The 18420-nt window shown below is 39.3% G+C and overlaps 2 protein-coding genes and 1 long non-coding RNA gene across 8 annotated transcripts; 1 reads left to right on the top strand and 2 right to left on the bottom strand.

Annotated features, from left to right (window-relative positions):
* Nucleotides 1-69: 69 nt before the first annotated feature.
* LOC4348890 (uncharacterized) lies at nt 70-5394 on the bottom strand. Of its 3 annotated transcripts, none has more exons than XM_015758733.3 (15): nt 5121-5394; nt 4760-5045; nt 4623-4663; nt 4368-4437; nt 4126-4274; nt 3577-3672; nt 3061-3131; nt 2474-2535; nt 2238-2301; nt 2065-2149; nt 1855-1981; nt 1668-1744; nt 1458-1518; nt 1238-1371; nt 70-804 (listed from the first exon to the last, which is right to left on the bottom strand). In XM_015758733.3, the coding sequence occupies exons 2-15, from the start codon at nt 4833-4835 to the stop codon at nt 490-492; spliced, it is 1428 nt and encodes a 475-aa protein (XP_015614219.1). In that variant the 5' UTR covers nt 4836-5045; nt 5121-5394; the 3' UTR covers nt 70-489. The 3 variants fall into 3 exon arrangements, with proteins under 3 accessions (XP_015614219.1, XP_015614221.1, XP_015614220.1); XM_015758735.3 differs by having other exon boundaries at nt 4760-4993; nt 5121-5376; XM_015758734.3 differs by having other exon boundaries at nt 5117-5343.
* On the top strand, nt 389-10666 carry LOC4348889 (uncharacterized). Its single transcript, XR_001540662.3, has 5 exons — nt 389-826; nt 1249-1343; nt 1925-2074; nt 8524-9217; nt 10529-10666. It is a non-coding gene; the product is annotated as an uncharacterized lncRNA (long non-coding RNA).
* On the bottom strand, nt 8348-18062 carry LOC4348888 (uncharacterized protein At1g03900). 4 transcript variants are annotated; one of them, XM_015758732.3, is made up of 15 exons: nt 17313-18062; nt 15989-16270; nt 11779-12011; nt 11304-11478; nt 11138-11221; nt 10810-11051; nt 10504-10729; nt 10287-10366; nt 10120-10204; nt 9816-9947; nt 9572-9685; nt 9442-9489; nt 9115-9199; nt 8837-8890; nt 8348-8733 (listed from the first exon to the last, which is right to left on the bottom strand). In XM_015758732.3, the coding sequence occupies exons 1-15, from the start codon at nt 17823-17825 to the stop codon at nt 8612-8614; spliced, it is 2475 nt and encodes an 824-aa protein (XP_015614218.1). In that variant the 5' UTR covers nt 17826-18062; the 3' UTR covers nt 8348-8611. The 4 variants fall into 4 exon arrangements, with proteins under 4 accessions (XP_015614218.1, XP_015614212.1, XP_015614213.1 ...); XM_015758726.3 differs by lacking the exons at nt 15989-16270; nt 17313-18062 and adding an exon at nt 13121-13392 and having other exon boundaries at nt 11779-11971; XM_015758727.3 differs by lacking the exons at nt 15989-16270; nt 17313-18062 and adding an exon at nt 12195-12338 and having other exon boundaries at nt 11779-12088.
* Nucleotides 18063-18420: the final 358 nt, after the last annotated feature.

The following is an 18420-nucleotide window of genomic DNA, read 5'->3' as shown; positions in this document are numbered from 1 at the left end:
TGCATAGAAGAGATGAATTTTGGTAGTGCTAAATTTCTGTTCCAAACCAATTAACCAAATTGGTGCTAATTTTGTTGACATTCCCAAAATCTTTCATTTTTAGTATTTGGCATGGTTGAGTTCGACTATATACAGTACTCACCTAAAAATCCATCTCCCAACGGGCTCAAACGATAATACGATATACTACGAGGGCCCACCCGTAAAAGTGACCAACACTTGATCCGGGCCGCACACCGCCGATCCAACGGCTCACGAGCGCCGCCCCAAACCCCGGAGCGGCGGCGGCGGCGGCGGCGGCGCCGCCCATCCCCTCCCCGCCGGCCGCCGGCGGCGATGCACATGCACACGGTGTTCATAGCACACACATGGAAATGGAAAAAATCTCAGGGAAGACGAAAGGTTCAGCGGTGAGTGAGACGCGCGGCGTTTTCATGCGAGTAACATCGAACAATCCCGCGAGGCGGCGGTGGGCGGCGGAGGCTCACTTCACTTCCTCCTCTCGCCGCCGATCGAGAGGCGCTCGAAGCACCGGATAGCGGTGCCCCCCTTCGCTGCCGGCGGCGACCTGTCGTCCGCGGCGGCCGAGTGGTGGTGGTGGTGGTGGTGCCGCTGGGCGGCGGCGGGGGACGGGCGGTTGCTGCCGCTGCCGCTCGACACCCACCGGCCGGCCCGGTTCTGCTCGCCGCCGTCGCCTTTCGAGGATGTCCCCCGGCTAGACGGGGTGGCGGCGGCGGCGGCGGTGGGCATCTTCGCCGAGCTCCTGTTCCTGGATATGGTTCGTGTTCTCTCCGAATCAACAACCTGATTCACACGAAACAAAGTGGTAAGTTCCCATTCCAGAAATCTAATTCAGCATTTGCATTTACAGTTTCATGTCTGGATGACTGAATTTGGTTAAAGCCAAACAATACTAGTTTGGAATCTTATTGGGGGAATAAGCCAAACGACATATTTGTAAACGAAAAATAATTTGTGTAAAAAACTTTTATATACGTATTTTTACCCCCCAAAACAACTCCAAATTTAAGGTTGAAAATTTAAATTTTGGCGGATAATCATAAGTATAAGCAAAAGGATGAGGCTGTTAGATGGAATGCAATCAGAATAAAATTGACAAGAGATTTGTCCGGTGAAAGCAATTTCTTGGCTGATACCATGAAATGTGAGAGTGAGAATGTCCATAGTAGATTGAAATCATGTGCAGTGTCTATCATGATGAAATGCTAACACATACAGCTTCTGTAGATGAACCAAAGGAATCCGCGAGGCTTTTGTGCCTGGAATTGTCTCCGAGGCGACCGGAACCCGGGTTTCTTCTGGCGAAGGCCTCAACAGCACCGGTAAATCTATCCCGGATCTCTTGTCCCACTGGCAATAGAAGTTAGTCAGTATGGAAATGAATCAGTAATTTCATATGATAGGGAACAGATGCAATTCAGTAGAAGAAAATAGACCTGAAGTTTTGTCTGGTCGGTCAACAGAGGGTCCAATTCCAATCATTCTTCCACTTTGTTGCTGGATGTCAGAAAAGATAGTTGTAATTCAGCGAAAATTAGACAGAACAACACAAAAGGGTGAAAGTTAAATGTTTTTTTTAGATCAGAGGTAATTTACGCCCAGCTTTTACTAAAAAAGCATAACAGTGAAAGTTAAATGTCACCTACTTGAATAAGCTTATTGGTAGAACCCATCTGAGGATTTTTGCTTGTAGTCCAGTCAAATATGTAATCAAGTTGGTATCCTACAGTTACTTATAGTTTATAGTTAGACCTCCATCAAGTCATAAAAGATGTCCAGTTGGTAAAAACAGTAAAAGAAAAACAGAGCTTAAAGAAGAAAAAACTTGCGCACCTTCACGAGTAAATACATCCCGAAAGAGTTTCTTCAAATAAGAGTAATCTGGTTTATCTTCGAATCGCAGGGAACGACAGTAGTGGAAATATGAGGTGAACTCTGATGGATAAGATTTGCACAGAACCTGGTGAAAACAATTTTAGTGCATATGCATCTAGGAGTTGCCAATAATAGAATGACGAACTTCGTGATGGCAAGCATCAGTACCTCTGCTGGGGTGAGCATTTTCTTTTCACTGATTCTGTCATATTTTTGTTTCTTTGTACCAGCTTTAAGACCCTGCCATGGAAGACTGAGAACAATAAAAAAGCATAAGCAGTTGCACTATTCAAAGATTATAGGCAAGATAGTAAAGTACAAAGAATCATATCAAGCCTAACCTTCCTCTTAAAAAATATAGGAGAAGATAGCCAACAGACTCCAGATCATCTCTCCTGCTTTGCTCTGCAAGACATTAATACATCGTACATGTATATGTAGACAATGTGTTTTTGCTTACTTTAAAAATAGATTAGGTGCATTCATTTTACAATAAGGATTATAAGAATGTATTTTTTTTATTTTATCATAATTTGGGAATAAACATAACTATATTGGCCTTGCTTATTGTGCTCACCTATTCCAAGATGAGTATTCACACTAGCATAACGTGCCGTTCCTGTCAGATTCTTGTTCTCCCTGTATAGAGTAACCAAAAAAAAAAAAATCAAACATCAGGGCCCAACTTAAATCCATTGACACAAGAAGACATATCCTGGACATAATATTCAGATTTGAATGCAGTGCTGCACAATATACCACTAGAAAACTTGTAAGCTTTGGTACCACAGTTATTCTAGAAGAAAAATGGATGCAACCATACAAAATAACCATTACGGATAGTGTCTGAAGTTTGAATGTGAAAATATAAAGAAAATATTGTTTATATATTTGTGAAATATAATCCTGTATAATATATTAATATTCATGCAGAGTTGCAGACCCTCTCTGTGCTCAACTGCTCATCCCATGGCATAGTATACCACTAGGAACTATTTATATAAAAAAGACAATATTCAGATGCACTTTAATGTAAGACAATACACAGAAATTTGCACTACTTAATTCTGGAAATGCAATGTAAATTTGACAGCACATCCACTTAGCACAACAAAAAACCAACATCAGCTCTAATTTCTAGACTACAATAATATGATGGTTCACCTGTAGGGAATGTGTTTATGGGTCTGGAGATCCTTGTATTTCTTAGCAAGCCCATAATCAATTATGTACACCTACAAATAAAAAGAGTACATTTTTAATGTAACACTAATTTATGAATAAGAAGCTTTGGGTAATTATTCGTAATACTCCCTCCATCTACTTTTGATAGTCATATTTCCAAATCTGAAAAATTTATTTTTGATACTCATATTTCAATCCAACAATTTATCATCTTAATGGCTTTCTTGAATTTAATGCGCGATTCTCCATTCTTCCACACAAGATTGGCTACATGGGCATCGAGAAATGTAAATATTAATAAATTGCTTATTTACGAGGAATGACTAGTAGCATATTTAAATGGATGATAAGTAGAATCACTTATCCTTGGTCTGTGTGCTAAGATAAAATATGACTATCAAAAGTAGATGGAGGTAATAATAAGGAAAACCTGGTATGAAAATACACTGCCAATATTCAGATGGTAACTGGAAAAAACTTCTCTATAATGCAAACCTGGTTCGCTTTCCGGCCTAAGCCGATAAGGAAATTGTCTGGCTTGATATCACGGTGAATAAATCCCTTGGAATGCATGTATTCCACTCGGTTTATCTAAAAAGAAAAGGGTCAACAACGCAAACCTGGCAAACATAAAAGTCAGATATTTGAAAAGTATCTAAACCTGACAAATGGATGCCTGATAAGCTTATCAATAATTTTCTCGCTTCACATATTTAAATGTCCTCCCTTGTTCTTAAAGGCCTGACTTAACTTTGCATTTTTCTGAAGAGAATTAGATAATCATCCTAATCATGTTCAGGATCACGATCTCCTCACGTTAGCCTTTGGTGGAGTTTGTGTATTTTGCATGATCATTATCTCGAACATTTTTGTTGCATGGGTTATGGGTAAGAATATGCGAACAAGTTCCAGACAGGATTTGGAGAGAAAAAAAAGAAAGTTGTGATCAAACTCCATAGGTGGATTTTCTTCCTAACTAACTCTAGGAGCACCCAGCACTGCAGCATCTTGTATTCATTCATAGTTAGAGCCTGGTGAACTTACTATTTGATCAGCAAGCATAAGGACGGTTTTGAGAGAGAATTTCCTGTTGCAGCTGTTGAACAAGTCCTCCAAACTTGGGCCAAGAAGATCAATCACCATAACATTGTGCTCCCCAGCGACACCGTACCACTTCATATGTGGGATACCATCTGTAGTTGTTGACAAGGAATTCAGCAAACTTAGGGACTAACTGGTATAATTTCATTTGTAAACAGAACACATAATAAAAACAATCGTCTTACTTCCGCCTTGCATTTGCATATAAACTTTGGATTCGTAATGCAGCTGTGGATGTTTTGATCTCACAGATTCCTGGCACAAATCAGAGATAGAGGGGGAATAAAAAAGAAACCGATATTTTTAGCAAACATTTCAACTCTAACCTATACATAACTTCAAAAAAAGAAAAGAAAAGAAAAAAAGGATATCTAGGCAAGGGAAATGCCATAACAAATGCAACCCGTAAATAAATTATAATAAATTTTATCAGGACATACCAGCTTTATTCCCACTTCCTCCCCATTATGTATATTAACACCTACAACAACAAAAAGGCAGAGAGAAAAGCATAAAAATCACAAATTTTGAAAACTGCTTTCCTCATGAGCTAGCTACATGCATGCATGAAACATACCGAGATATAGCTCCCCAAATGACCCACTCCCAATCTTCCTCCCGAGCTTATACTTCCCTCCGACCACTTGCTCCATGGTCACCACACCCTGATCGCTGCCGACCCGGTAAAACGGCGAATATCAAAGCAAGAATGCGCTTCTCTGTTGCATATAACCACAGAATTCTTCTTTTGGTCTAAAGAGTTAGCTAGCTGCCAATTGCTGAAGCAGCATCACCCTCTTAGATGAAGAACCTGCCAGCATGGTCGAGCAGAAACACCAGGCAAAAAAAAAAGCCACCGAAATCTGCAAAAATCAACATGAAAAAAAAACAAAAAAAATCCCAAATCATCATCTTCCTCTACAAGATACAGAACCTACCGGAGGATGATCGAATCAGCGCAGGATCGGAGCTAAGCCAGGAAAGCAAAAGAGAAAGAGGAAGAAGTCGCGCCACCCCCCGGCCGCCGAGCTACGCAGCGGATGCGATGCCGCGGCAGGATCGCATCGACGCCGCGCCTGCAACCGGGGAAGGGAGGAGGAAGGGTGGGTGGGTTGCGGAGGGAGCGGCGAGAAGGAATGGTGGGGAGGGAGGGGCGCGCGCGCGCGGGGGCGTTCGCATGCGTTGGTGGTTCCAAGGGGGAAGGGAAGGGAAGGGAGGCATGGTGGTTGGTGGGCGTGGTGGAAGTTTTTTTTTAGTCTTAGGTCCCCGAGGAAACCGGTTAATAAGATCGAGCTAAACTAGTGCTCCATCCGTTCCAAAATACTCCCTCCATCTACTTTTGATAGTCATATTTTCAAATCTGAAAAATTTATTTTTGATAGGCATATTTCAATCTAACAACTTATCATCTTAATAGCTTTCTTGTATTTAATGCGTGTCTCTCCATTCTTCCACACAAGATTAGCTACATGGGCATCGAGAAATGTAAATATTAATGAATCGTTTGTTTACGAGGAATAACTAGTAGCATATATAAATGGATGATAAGTAGAATCACTTATCCTTGGTCTGTGTGTCAAGATGAAATATGACTATCAAAAGTAGATGGAGGGAGTATAAGAATCCATCTGTTTCAGTTCCAAAATATAAGAATATATGGTAGGATAAAAAATTTCTTGCTATGAATCTGGACAGGAAATGCCTCATCCGATATCTTAGATTCTTAATATTTAGAAACGGAGTGAGTACTGGCTATAACGGTAAGCTCGTATTAGAGCTAACATGTATAATGCTCCTTCTGTCCTATTCATTAAGATGCGCACATATTTTAAAATTTAACTATTTAAATATTTGACCAATAAATAGTTTATTATAAATTATTTTTCTTGGGATAAAGATAATGTCATTGGATTATTATTTATATTTATTTTCATATGATTGCGATTTTGTTGCTATGAACATTGTAGTATGTGAGAAATTTAAAGTAAAAGATTAGTTTTGAAGACTATGCGAAATTTGACCGCGTCTTAGCGAGTGGGACAGAGGGAGTAGGTTACTAGTTAAGGTTAGTTCTATTTTTTCCCTCTCTTTCTCTCACTATGAACTTAATACATATATTTAGGGCATATGTAGAGCTAGCTTTTGCATAAGAGTTAGCGCTTCATTTTTTTCTTTATCTTTCTTTTTCACATAATAAGTTTATGGTTGGCTTATAGCTCACTATTATCCTTGCTCTTAAAGGTGTGTTTGGAGGTATGGCTTATTCGTGACACGCATCCAAAAAGCATGGTTTCTTTGAAAACATTTTGTATCAGCGTTGATCATGCAATAACTTTCTCTAATAATCTACTACCTCTGTCCCACGATATAAGAAGTTTTAGAGTGTTGGACACATTTATTAAGAAAGTAGGTAAAATTAAATATGTAAAGATTGTGATTGGTTGAGAAGTGGAAGTAGATGAGAAAAGTGAATGATGGATAATTGTGATTGGTTGGGAAGAGAATCTTGGTGAAGTTATATTTTGAGGCAAATTGTAAGTGATTAAAGTTGTTATATTTTGGGACGGAGGGAGTATTTGTTAGCTTTATAGCTTTGTAATAGTACTTAATTAATCCATACGAGCAATTCCCCTTTGCCTACATAATTTACATATCCAATCATTCAGATAGATTAATACGTTCTAAACTTGGACCTGGGCTTGTTGGTTGAATGAGAAAAAAAAAGCAGAAGGGTTTTTATGCATAGAATGTGTTGATTAATGATTTTTTTTTGAACGACTTGTTGATTAATGATTAGCTTGGCAGGTAGGATCGGCCAACGAATTATCCTTTGTTCCAATACATTGTTTGGTTTTGGAATAACTCTTCAAGTGCTAGCACATCTTGTGGCCAAGAAAAGCACCAGAGTACAATTTGCAATTTGGAATACTTAATTAGCATCACTGGGTCTAAATCCATATAGATGAATTATTAAAAGTGTCATTAGTATACACACGCCAGTTCATGTGATGCCTCTCTTCGTCAAGGTAGGAAAGATTGCAACATGAGATCTTTTTTATGGGATTTGCTGGATTTCAAGTGCCCGAAAATTTGCTAATCCTAATAAAATTATAGTGCGACGCAATGTGTAATTTCAGTTCAATTTAATTGCTGTTTTCTTGCTATGTATGATTTTACTTTATTTTTTTTATCTAAGTTTGAATTTTTGCATGTAATCTGTAAATTTTAAAAGTTTATGTTCTGTAATTTTGTTTTTTTCAACCTTTTATCTAAAGAAGGGACTTTGTTTAAATAAGAAATAGAGGAACAATGAGAATAATTGGATTATCATTTAAGGGATGACAAATACGATTACATTTTAAAAAAATTCAGATGCTTGAAACTCTCTTCTTTTTTAAAGAAATGAGTAAATTGCACTCATGATACAACTATCAATGTGTGCAATCTAGTATAAGAACTTAAGAATTAAAAACGTTTGAGTGCAACAACTTGACAAGTGGGTGCATTCCGGTACAAGAACTTGAGAAGATATGAGTATGCATTATTTTGGTTAACGACTGATAGGTGAATTTTTCTATGATATCGATATGCCATCACATAGCAATCCTGCGAATATTACCTTATTATATTAAATTTAATCTAAAAAATTTTGTTGCTCGTCCAGTTTGCACTACCGTCTTGGATTTTTTTTCTTCACCATCTGAAGCCTCAACCAAAATACATATTTTTTTAGATATTAAAATTTAAGTGACTTTTATTTACTAGAATGAATACATTGAAGTATGCTTATACAAATCTTTGCTAGTATATCGACAAAATTAGTATTTAAAAACTGAATATGTATAGCAAAAGATGTTCAAAATAATTAAGTTGTTTGGCCACTTTTTAAGTTATTATCCTAAAATCGTATTCACCTTACACCTGTATGTTCACTTGTAGTTTATGTAATAAATCGCACCAACCTATCAACTTGTTGCACCGTAATATTTACTTCTCAAGTTCTTCTATTAAATTATACTCACATACCAAATTAAATTAGTGTACCATGGATGTAATTTACTCTAAAATTTAATTTTAGTGTATACTTTTGTAACTTTTGATACCTATCTAGTGTTGAGGCACTAACACTAAAAAATTGGCAATACCACCTGTCGCCTCCTCATCATGGACCATATAATCACTCTTAGCAATATTATACACTGTTGCTAGTCTCTTACATCGCTATACATACATTTGAATTCAGTTATTGACATCGATCCATTAGAGCATTATTACTCTTTGGATCTAAGCTTCGCCTTCATTTTCTCTACATACATGGAGTGATGCGTCAAAAAATTGCAGGGATTCAGAGCAAAGCCCCTATGTTGACGAAGTGAATGCCAGTTGCTACGTGTTGGTAACATATGTGTTTGGGCTCAGAGCAAAGCCTCTATGTCGACGGTGCGCTCAGGCTTCTTGGCATGTCAGGCTCTGTACTCCTGGTACTTCCTTCGTCGTTTTCAGCTGGTGCTGGTGCTGGTGCTGGTTGCTCCTCTGCGTCGGGTGAAGAATCTATGGCATCAACAGAAAGAAAAAAAAGAGGAGAAGATATCAAATCAAATGTGCCTTCTAATTGAAGAAGAACACAACACTGCCAAGGCTCTTGAGGGAATACCAAAGAGGGATTTGGCGCTTGGTCTCTTAGCCTTCTCCTTCTTCTTCAACTCAGCTGTGTAGAAAGTAAAAGAGTATTAAAGACTAGAACATATATTGCAACTCAATCATGTGCCTCAAATAGTTGGCCTTGTATAGAATTATAGCTCCAAATAGGATGGAAGAAACATAATGCAGTTCTGGAAGAGACATGCTCTATGTCATTAGGTTTGCACTGGTACTATGATATTCTCGAGAAAGAAACATGGTTACTTATTGAGAAGATGGGGAGTAGAGTACCCATTCCAAGTACTTCAGGATCATTCACAAGTTCGAAGTTCTTGTACGTGTAGCCCACAAAATTCAAATCCTTTGAAGACAGCATCTGCAAAAGACACAATGGGTAAGTCATCATGTTTCTTCTAAAAGGTGGAAATTCTTTGCATATACTGTATTTTCCAAAGCTAATGACTAATAATTGATCAATTGTGTATGGTTTTGCAAAACTGGTTAGAAAATGAGTTTGCTTCCAGATTATCTTCACTTTTGGTACTTTAGCAATAGAGCATTTTTTTTTCTTTTGGGAAAAAATTCTTGAGAACATGTACTATCTAAAAACAGAGTTACCTTTCTCCAAGGTCCCGCCTTTGCTGAACATTGAATATTGTCTGAAGACTGCAAAACACACCATAGGAATAACATTTATACCAACTTATTGAAACTGAATTCCTTTAGGCCAAAAGAAACGACCCCTAACCTCTTCAAACTTCTCAAAATTCTGAGTATCTAACTCATCAGTGACTTGAGGTTGATATGCTGCTTCTATTTCATATAATTTGTCCCATTCTACTCCACTAAACCAGGAGTGCTCCTAAAACCAAACATATACATGCAAAATACTATTAACGAAATTCATTAGCATATCTAATATTTCCTTGGACAAGGAAGCAAAAAATTGCTTTAAGGAATGTAAAACACTATATTAAAGAACACACAACAACCTTTATTTCCTCGGCCCCTTTTGTGCCAAGACGTTGGTCAACATTGCATAAGAGTTTGCTTATAAGATCTTTTGCATCTGTCATTAGCCTTGCTTCTTCAGGAAATTTCAAATGTGTTCGCCAATTCACTATCTGTGTGCCCATATGGGCACAATAAATTAAAAAAAATGTCAGGAACAAACACGATTTATTTTTTCTTAAATAATGGAAAAGGTGTTTACAGACTACTGAAATGTGGAATTAGTGGAAATGAGGGTCAAGAAATTATATATTCATAGCTGCAAGTCTGAAAAATATATATCACCTTTCTGCAAGTTGTCATAGGCTCATCAGAATAGAATGGGGGATAGCCCACTAGCATTTCATACATGATTGCTCCAAGTGACCACCTAGATAGTTGAAATTATTCAATTTCTTTACTGCAAACTCAAGAGGTCCATGGCACGAGATATTTATGTAAACGATGCTTACCAATCACACTCCATTCCATAACCCTTTTTTAGAAGAACTTCTGGAGCAATGTAGTCCGGTGTACCGACAGTGGAGTATGCCTGAAATCATTAACTGCCAGTCAAAACATGGAAACGAAAATTCTGAATGCATTGAGAAATAGATAATGACACAAGGAATAACAGGTGAATTCTGAAGAAGTTTCTAATGATTGTTGGCACATTTGCTAGCTACTAACCAAAGTTCTTCTGTTCTTTTGCCAGTGCTCCAGCTGTTCTTGCTGCGTGCGTTTGGGCATAGATTGCTGTCTCCCATCACCATTTGTTGACTGTGGTTTTGTAGACGTAACATCCTTCTCATTCAGGTCTGGGAAGTTGGAATAATCTAGTGGTTTGCATAATCCAAAATCTGACAGTCTTAAGTGACCATGTCTATCTAATAAAAGATTATCAGGCTTGATATCTCTGAAAATCATGTGCTAAGTTCATCAGAACATCTCAACAGCGGTAAGAAGAAGCTGATATGAAGCTACAAATATACACACCTGTGGATGTAGTTGTGCCTGTGGATTGCTTCTATTGCAAGAACTGTTTCACCAACATAGAACCTGGCCTCATCCTCAGTCAATGTATCTTTCCTCATTAGCAATGTCATCATGTCGCCTCCAGGGAGGTATTCCATTATGAGGTACAGATATTCACTGTCTTGGAATGAACAGTATAGCTTAACAATGCAATGGTGATCCACTTCAGCAAGAAGATTTCTTTCAGCTTTGACATGCTCAACCTTTGTGAAATGAAAAACATAGAACTCAGAGAACAAACAATTGATGTAAATATGCACTCAAAATTATTGAAAGGATTTAGGCATACCTGACCACGACGAAGCATTTCTGACTTCCTAAGTTTCTTCATCGCATAAACATTTCCTGTGTTCTTCTCTCTGCAGACTCTAACCTAGAGGAAAAAATATTGCAGCAACTAGAAAAGTGGATCACAAAAGAGATTTTTCCATGTTTGCATGAATAGTTTAGTTTACCTCACCAAATGCTCCTTTCCCTATCATTGTCAAAAGATCAAAATCATCAACACTCATTTTGTGCCTCTGCATACGCATATACTCTGTCTCTTTCTTCTCAAATTGCTTAACTATGTTGTGCTGCTCCTCCTCGGAGACGTTAGCATCTGCTAGTTTCTTTTCTAGACTACACCTTCTGTAAAAACCAAATTTACATGGTTAAAACAGGATCAACAATAGCATGAGAAAGATCGTAAGCATTAGTTAGAAAAAGCTACATAATTTAGATGAATAAACTGTCCTAAGAATACATCATCCCTTATTCTTGCAGGAGGAAACTGATCATATTATTAGTTGTGGTCAATTTGGCTTTTCTCATAGGCAATCTTGAGGTTGTGTGAAACAAAAGTGCAACACTACAATCGGATCAAATGCTTGGAACATGATTTTAACAGATAAAAACAGGAAGCTGGAAAATGCTGCTGATCCTCCATACCTTTCTTTCCTGTCCTGCAAATTTTTCATCTGTTCCTTGTAATGCTTCTCAATGTACTGCTTCGCCGCAGCAACCCTCTGCTTGGTAGCGCTCGATGGCGCCTCGTCGGTCCCTTCCTTGCCATTGGGAGGCAATTCTTTCTTCTTCCCAATGGATTTCTCTCTGGTTTGGAGCTTGGTGAACCAACTCCTCGCTGAATCCATTGCCACCAAGGAGAGGAGAAAACTCAATTGCTTCAAAAAATGTATAACCCTTATACAATGATGTCTACAGTTCTATTTACAAACTATATCCAAAATTTTCTTCTCTCCTGAAACAGTCAAGAGAATTTTGGTTGAAGTGTTTTTAGGTAGACAAGAAAAGGTGGTGGAAGAGAAGAGGAGGATGCTACAAATAGACATAGGCTAAAAATGTACCCTAAAATGAGTGGCTACTTGAGAAGAGGAGAACACCATCTCCACGCATGCATTTGCAGCGGTCACTCCCCTTGTAAATCAATCTGGACAGGTCTATCTTTCAGCTAATGAAATGCTTCTCGGAGCCATCTTTTCGATAATGGAAATGTATTGCATTTCTGGCCTCTGCTGTTAGGCACGCAACCAGGCTTCTCGGAGTAGTGAACCTTGATTGTTAACCAACATACACCCAAGTTTGTTGCCACTATTCAATCATGGTGCAGCACATGTGCAGACACTGCAGAGGCCATTGCATTTTTTTTATGCTCAACCTGTTACAATGAGCTATATATGGAGTATTTTTATACTCATCAATTTAACTGCAGGATGGTGTCGCAGAAACATGCACTAGGCCTCTGCACTACAGATTGGTCAGGAACTCGGTGCAGAATTGCAGCTCATGAACCAAAAAAAGTTTTTTTTTATTTTTTTGAACCTTTTTAATTTTTAATTTTTAATTTTAAAAACAAATCCTTCTAAACTTTATTTTTTGAAAATGTTTCTATACTACTATTAAAAGATAATAGTGTTGACCACCACCATAATTGACATGTGGACCATGATATTAGGATATGGGGGAGTCGAAGCATGTCATTTTTTTTAAGATGAAAGCTTGTGTTTCAACCAATCAAAAATATATTTGTTCAACAAAGACCTAATAGCTAATTTTGCTATTTTCAATAATCCGTTGCTACGCACGGACATTTGGCTAGTATTTTTAAAATTAAAAATAAAAAATGTTCGATATGCCTAAGTTTATCAAAATTCAGCAATAACACCAAAATAAAACTGCAGCTAGAAATTGGACAGGAACAGCATTGCCTTTCAGCCCAGCAAAACTGCAGCAATGCGAGATTGCGAGCAAGTTTCAGAGAAACCGAGTATACCTGACCCCCTCGCGGCCGCGGATGGCATCGCCGGAGAAGCCGCCATCGCCGCCGGTGGGCACGGAGGAGGAGCCGCCGCCGCCATCCTCTCTGGTGCGGATGACGCCGGCCGGCCGCGAGCCCATGCGGCCACGGAGTCGATGCATGCCGGAGGCGGAGGAGATGGATTGGAGGTGAGGTACGACGGCGAGCCCCCCGCCGTCGAGCCGGAGGGGAAGGGGAGAGCCGCCGCGAGTTCGCCGGCGCGGCGGAGAGAAAAGAGAGCACCGGTAGCCTAGGGGCTAAGTTGTAAATTACCCCACATTTAGAGGGGGGCTAAAATGCACAAACTTAGAATGGCTGCAATGGAGGTAAGTGTAAGGGCTAAAATGCAAGATTTCTAACTCCGATCCCCAATAAAATAAGATAATACCGATCGGGGAGGTTGGAGATAATGGTGTGTTTAGTTCAAGGAAAAGTAAATTTTTGAGTGTCACATCGGATGTTTGACCGAATATTGGAAATGGTTTTTGGATATAAATGAAAAAACTAATTTCATAACTCGTTTAGAAACAACGAGATGAATCTTTTGAGCCTAATTAAGCTGTCATTAGCACGTGTGGGTAACGGTAGCACTTATGGCTAATCATGGACCAATTAAACTCAAAAGACTCGTCTCGCGATTTCCATGTAAACTGTGCAATTAATTTTTGTTTTTATTTATATTTAATGCTCCATGCATGTGTTCAAAGATTCAATGTGACTTTTTGGAAAAAAAATTGGAAAATAAACCAGGAGCATTAAATATAGATAAAAATAAAAACTAATTGCATAATTAGGGGGAAATCGTGAGACGAATTTTTTAGCCTAATTAATAGATGATTAGTCATAAGTGCTACAGTAACCCATATGTGCTAATGACAGATTAATTAGGCTCAAAAGATTCATGCCGTGGTTTCCAGGCGAGTTATGAAATTAGTTTTTTTATTCATGTCCAAAAACCCCTTCTGACATTCCGTCAAATATCCGATGTGACACTAAAAATTTTCTTTTCACGAACTTAAAAAAAAGGCCTAAAACAACGACCCTTTTTTTTTAGCCTTTTCAGCTTCGATCTAGCGATCCAAAACTGGATCTTCCTGCAAAATGCCAAGATCTCTAGCCGTTGGATAAGCCAGATTGAGTAGAGTTATTCCAAAAGAACCCCTCAGTTTCTTATTATTTTCCTCGCTCAGCTGCCCCTGCATTCACTTATGAGCCAAATAAATAGGTACTGCTAACACACCCCTTAAGGCCATGTCTAGTTTTCCTCTGTTCCCAACTTTCCATCACATTATATCACATCAAAAACTTTTCTATATACGTAAACTTCCAACTTTTTTTTTCCAAACTCCCAACTTTCTTTAAACTTCTAATTTTTTCAAGAACTAAACACACCCTTACTGCGTTCGTTTGGATGAAATTTTAGATTCTCGTGGAACACTTTTCGAACTGCTACACGATACGTTTCGTGCGAAAACTTTCTATATGAAAGTTGCTCTAAAATATCATATTAATCCATTTTTCAAGTTTGTAATAATTAAAACTCAATTAATCACACGTTATTACCATCTCATTTTACGTGATATGTGGGTAAATTAACTTGCAACTTTACCATGATGGTAAAAAAACCCACAGATTTCAGGACTCATTGTTTCGCTTATTTATATACTTTTTCCAAATCGCTTATTAGCAAATATCATTTGTCCTTCGCAAGCAAATATTATAAATAAACTATGATAAAAAGAACCATAAATTCAAATTCAAAATTAAGTTCTAAAATCTAAATTTTAGCTTATAGGCACAAGTATAAATCAAACGACGAGGCCTTATGTTACTGAACTTTTCGTCAGAGCAATTCTGGACACTTGTGAGGGAGTAGATAGGAGTACAACTCAAAACCTTTTGATTAATGCACAAAGACAAGAATGCAGTGCTCGTGTTTTACAGAAAATTTGGCATCAGTGACATAAGCTGCCGCATTCATAACAGTGTTCTCAAATCTTTAAGGGTACAACACAATGAGGTCAGTATGATTCTTGTTTCATATGCGAAAAATCTGACAACACAAATATGACAAACAAGGAAAGCCATACTCATATTTTTCAGACTTCCAAAGCTCCAGGAATCCATGTGGCATCGCACGATGAATAACAACATCATCCTGTAAATCTTTTATTTTTTCGAGTACCAAGTGGATGCTAGCAAGTCATTATCACCATGTGATTCGAGCGGATACAGGCTTCCTCCAAGGGATTTCTTTTTTTTCAGTTACACAATTTTCTTTTCCTTTTCCTGAGAAAAGGTTATCAACAGCAGATGGCAGACTCATTGTCAAAATGCTGCCCAACCAGCACCTGTGCTTTTTGTTTGCGCCGACTCTGTCGATGACGGTAGGTTTTGCTGCACACGACAAATGATTTAAATATTAGAACATGAACTTGAAGAAACCAAGTATTGAAGGAACCAAGTATGATTACAAAGTCCCCAAAGTTTAAGACTACAAAAATTGGGCAAATCACGTGAACAATCTAGTAAAATAAAAATGTCAGATCTCCTAGGTTTTTCTAGTTATCAGTCTTATTGACAAGTGACAATAAAGGATCTATAACAACTACTACCCGACAAGAGAATGCAGAAAATGCATTTACAACTATATTTACTTGGAACTTGAATCTGAAAACTGGTTCCTTCATCACTAAGAATGAAAATTAGGTTAAAAAATTAAGCATTGCGCAGCTATATTTGGGCGGAAAAAGGAAAGCAGGGAAGGTGTTTCTTCTAATCCCCATCATAATGCAAAAATGAGAAGGCTGTCTTAGTATAAAATGCACAAAATATAATTGTTACCTTCATAGCAGAAAGATCTGAAAAGGCGTCGCTATTTCTCTTGGCGGGTTCTTTTGGAGCCCTGATTCCAGCATTAGAGCCAGAATTCATCCTTGCGGCAGCAGGGTCATTTGGTGGAGGTGGAAGAGGAGATCGAAGCTTCCCAGCTGAACCCGGTGGCGGCGCAAGGAGCATGCTTGCCTTGGGTTTTGCACTGGCCCCTCCAGATAAACCAGCTGATGAAAGCATACCACTTCCAGTTGATGGCTTATTTTTTACATTTATCCTGATGGTTTCACCTTCCTAAAACACCAAGAACACCATTAAAAGGTCAATTTTAACAGCAGTAACTATTCCAATTTCTCCAAGCAAGTAAAAAATACTCCCTTGTTTACAATTTAGTCTCTTGAAGATGAACTATAAGAAGTTCTCACACAATTTTAACATAACATTGGGAAAGGGGGGGGGGGGGGAATTTAGCACCATTATAAACATCTAGTCATATCATATTTCTACGTAAACTCTCAAACAGTGCTGGGCCTTGATATCAAGATATGGTGCACATCACATTGTACTCATCCAAAATTTCTTAGTGCATAGCAAAAACTACAAAATGGACAACAACAATCAGTCAATCACTTGCATGTTGAATCTTGAGCACTACACCAAATGCAACAATATGGACTAACTAAAAGTTCAGTGAAATCACATGAAGTCACCTTTTGTTCACACAGGCGTCCCAGATGCAAATTACTAATCACCACCAGATGAGTGTTCACTTATTTCCTTAGTGTGACCGTGCGATTCGTAACATAGTAAAAGTTACTACTGTGATCATGGCATTCAGAACATAATATAAGTAACCAATGTGCCAAGTCAAAAAATTAACTTCCCAATTTTTTTGGTTATTTGATTGGACGTTTATCGGTTTATCCTTGCCTAGATATCTGATCTGATCCACTAAATATTAAGAGTACATTGGGCTACATAATTCAATATATTCCGAACCTATGTTCGGCTTTCACTTCTTAGAAATCTTGATGCGTAACCTTTGATTGGAGTCCTCTACTTACTAACTCGATAGCAAATGACATATCCTATTTGCCAAACGGCATGCTAAACACAACACTCATGATGCATTTCTCTTCTTTTGGGTCAACCTAAATACACACTAACACTTACTAAATGAATGTATTTAATTTAACCAACCTAAACAGGACAACATTTCTAACCCATTTTCTGAACTCTTAACCACAATCACAAAATGAGCACTAGACTTCGCTGCATGATCAATCAGACTATATTCTTAAAAATAAAAAATAAAAAACTAGTCCATTATTTTCACCTTGAGCCGGCGATTGACCGCCGGGTGGATGTCAATCTGCCCGTCGTCGTTCTCCTCGCCGCCGCCGGCGCCGCCGTCGGCCGCCTCCTTCTCGTGCTCCCTCTTGACGTACTTCTCGTGATCCGACAGCGCGACGTTGAAGTCGAACGCCTCGTTCCGCTCGCCGAACCCGAGCCCGACGAAGGCGTGCTTCCCCCTGCCATCCTCGATCCGGAGCACGAAGTATCGGGAGGAGTCGAGCACGGTCTCGACGGCGGCCTCGCGCTGGCCTGGGAGGACGAAGCAGGCGGCGAAGAGGTCGCCGGAGGCCGGGTCCTCGAGGCGGATCTCGCAGCGGTCGCCGCACGACACCACGCGGAGCCGCCCCGACCAGATCCTGTCGGACTGCAGCCACTCACCGCACTTGTACCCGCCGCTCGTCGTCCGCGGCGGGATCTTGTACACCGACACCTCCCGCACCACCAGCAGCGTGTGCTCGAACGCCTCCTCCTCCTCCACCCCCACCCCCGCCATGGATGATCCCTGCTCCCACTTCACTTCACTTGCAACAATGGCGACGAACGAGGAGATCAGATAGATCCGGATCGCCTCACCTCTCTCTCGGTGCAGGGAATCGGGCTCGATCCGGCGGCAAGATGAGAGATATTTCTCGGCGATTTCTTCGGGAGTTAGGGATTTTGGGGCGAGTTGAGGGGGGTTTGGATTGGGGTTCTTGAATCAAATGGATGGATGGATGGATGGAAGAAAAGTGGAGAAGACGTGGGATGGAAGCGTGGAAGGTAGTAAGAGACGAGGGAGGATGGATGGGCGCACAGCGCAAACCAGGATGTGATAAATTTACGGTTTTGCCCCTGTGGTTGGGGCTTGGGGCAGTTTTAGTGACGATTTTTAGTTGGTTTGGTTTATTGAAGGCGACGTTTGCTCTTTTCACCTTGGGGATATTTTGGTTCTGTTCTTAGCTTGTTATAAAAGAATGGAAGGTACTCTATCCGTTTTATATTATAGGTCGTTTGATTTTATTTTTGATTTTATTTTTTAGTTAAAATTTGTTAAGTTTGATTAAATTTATAGAAAAATTTAGCAACATCTAAAATAGCATCTATCTAAA

This window comes from Oryza sativa, chromosome 10 (genome assembly GCF_034140825.1).
Source record: "Oryza sativa Japonica Group chromosome 10, ASM3414082v1".
Taxonomy (NCBI): domain Eukaryota; kingdom Viridiplantae; phylum Streptophyta; class Magnoliopsida; order Poales; family Poaceae; genus Oryza; species Oryza sativa.
The sequence above is the reverse complement of the archived record's forward strand: the minus strand, read 5'-3'. Positions and strand labels throughout refer to the sequence as shown.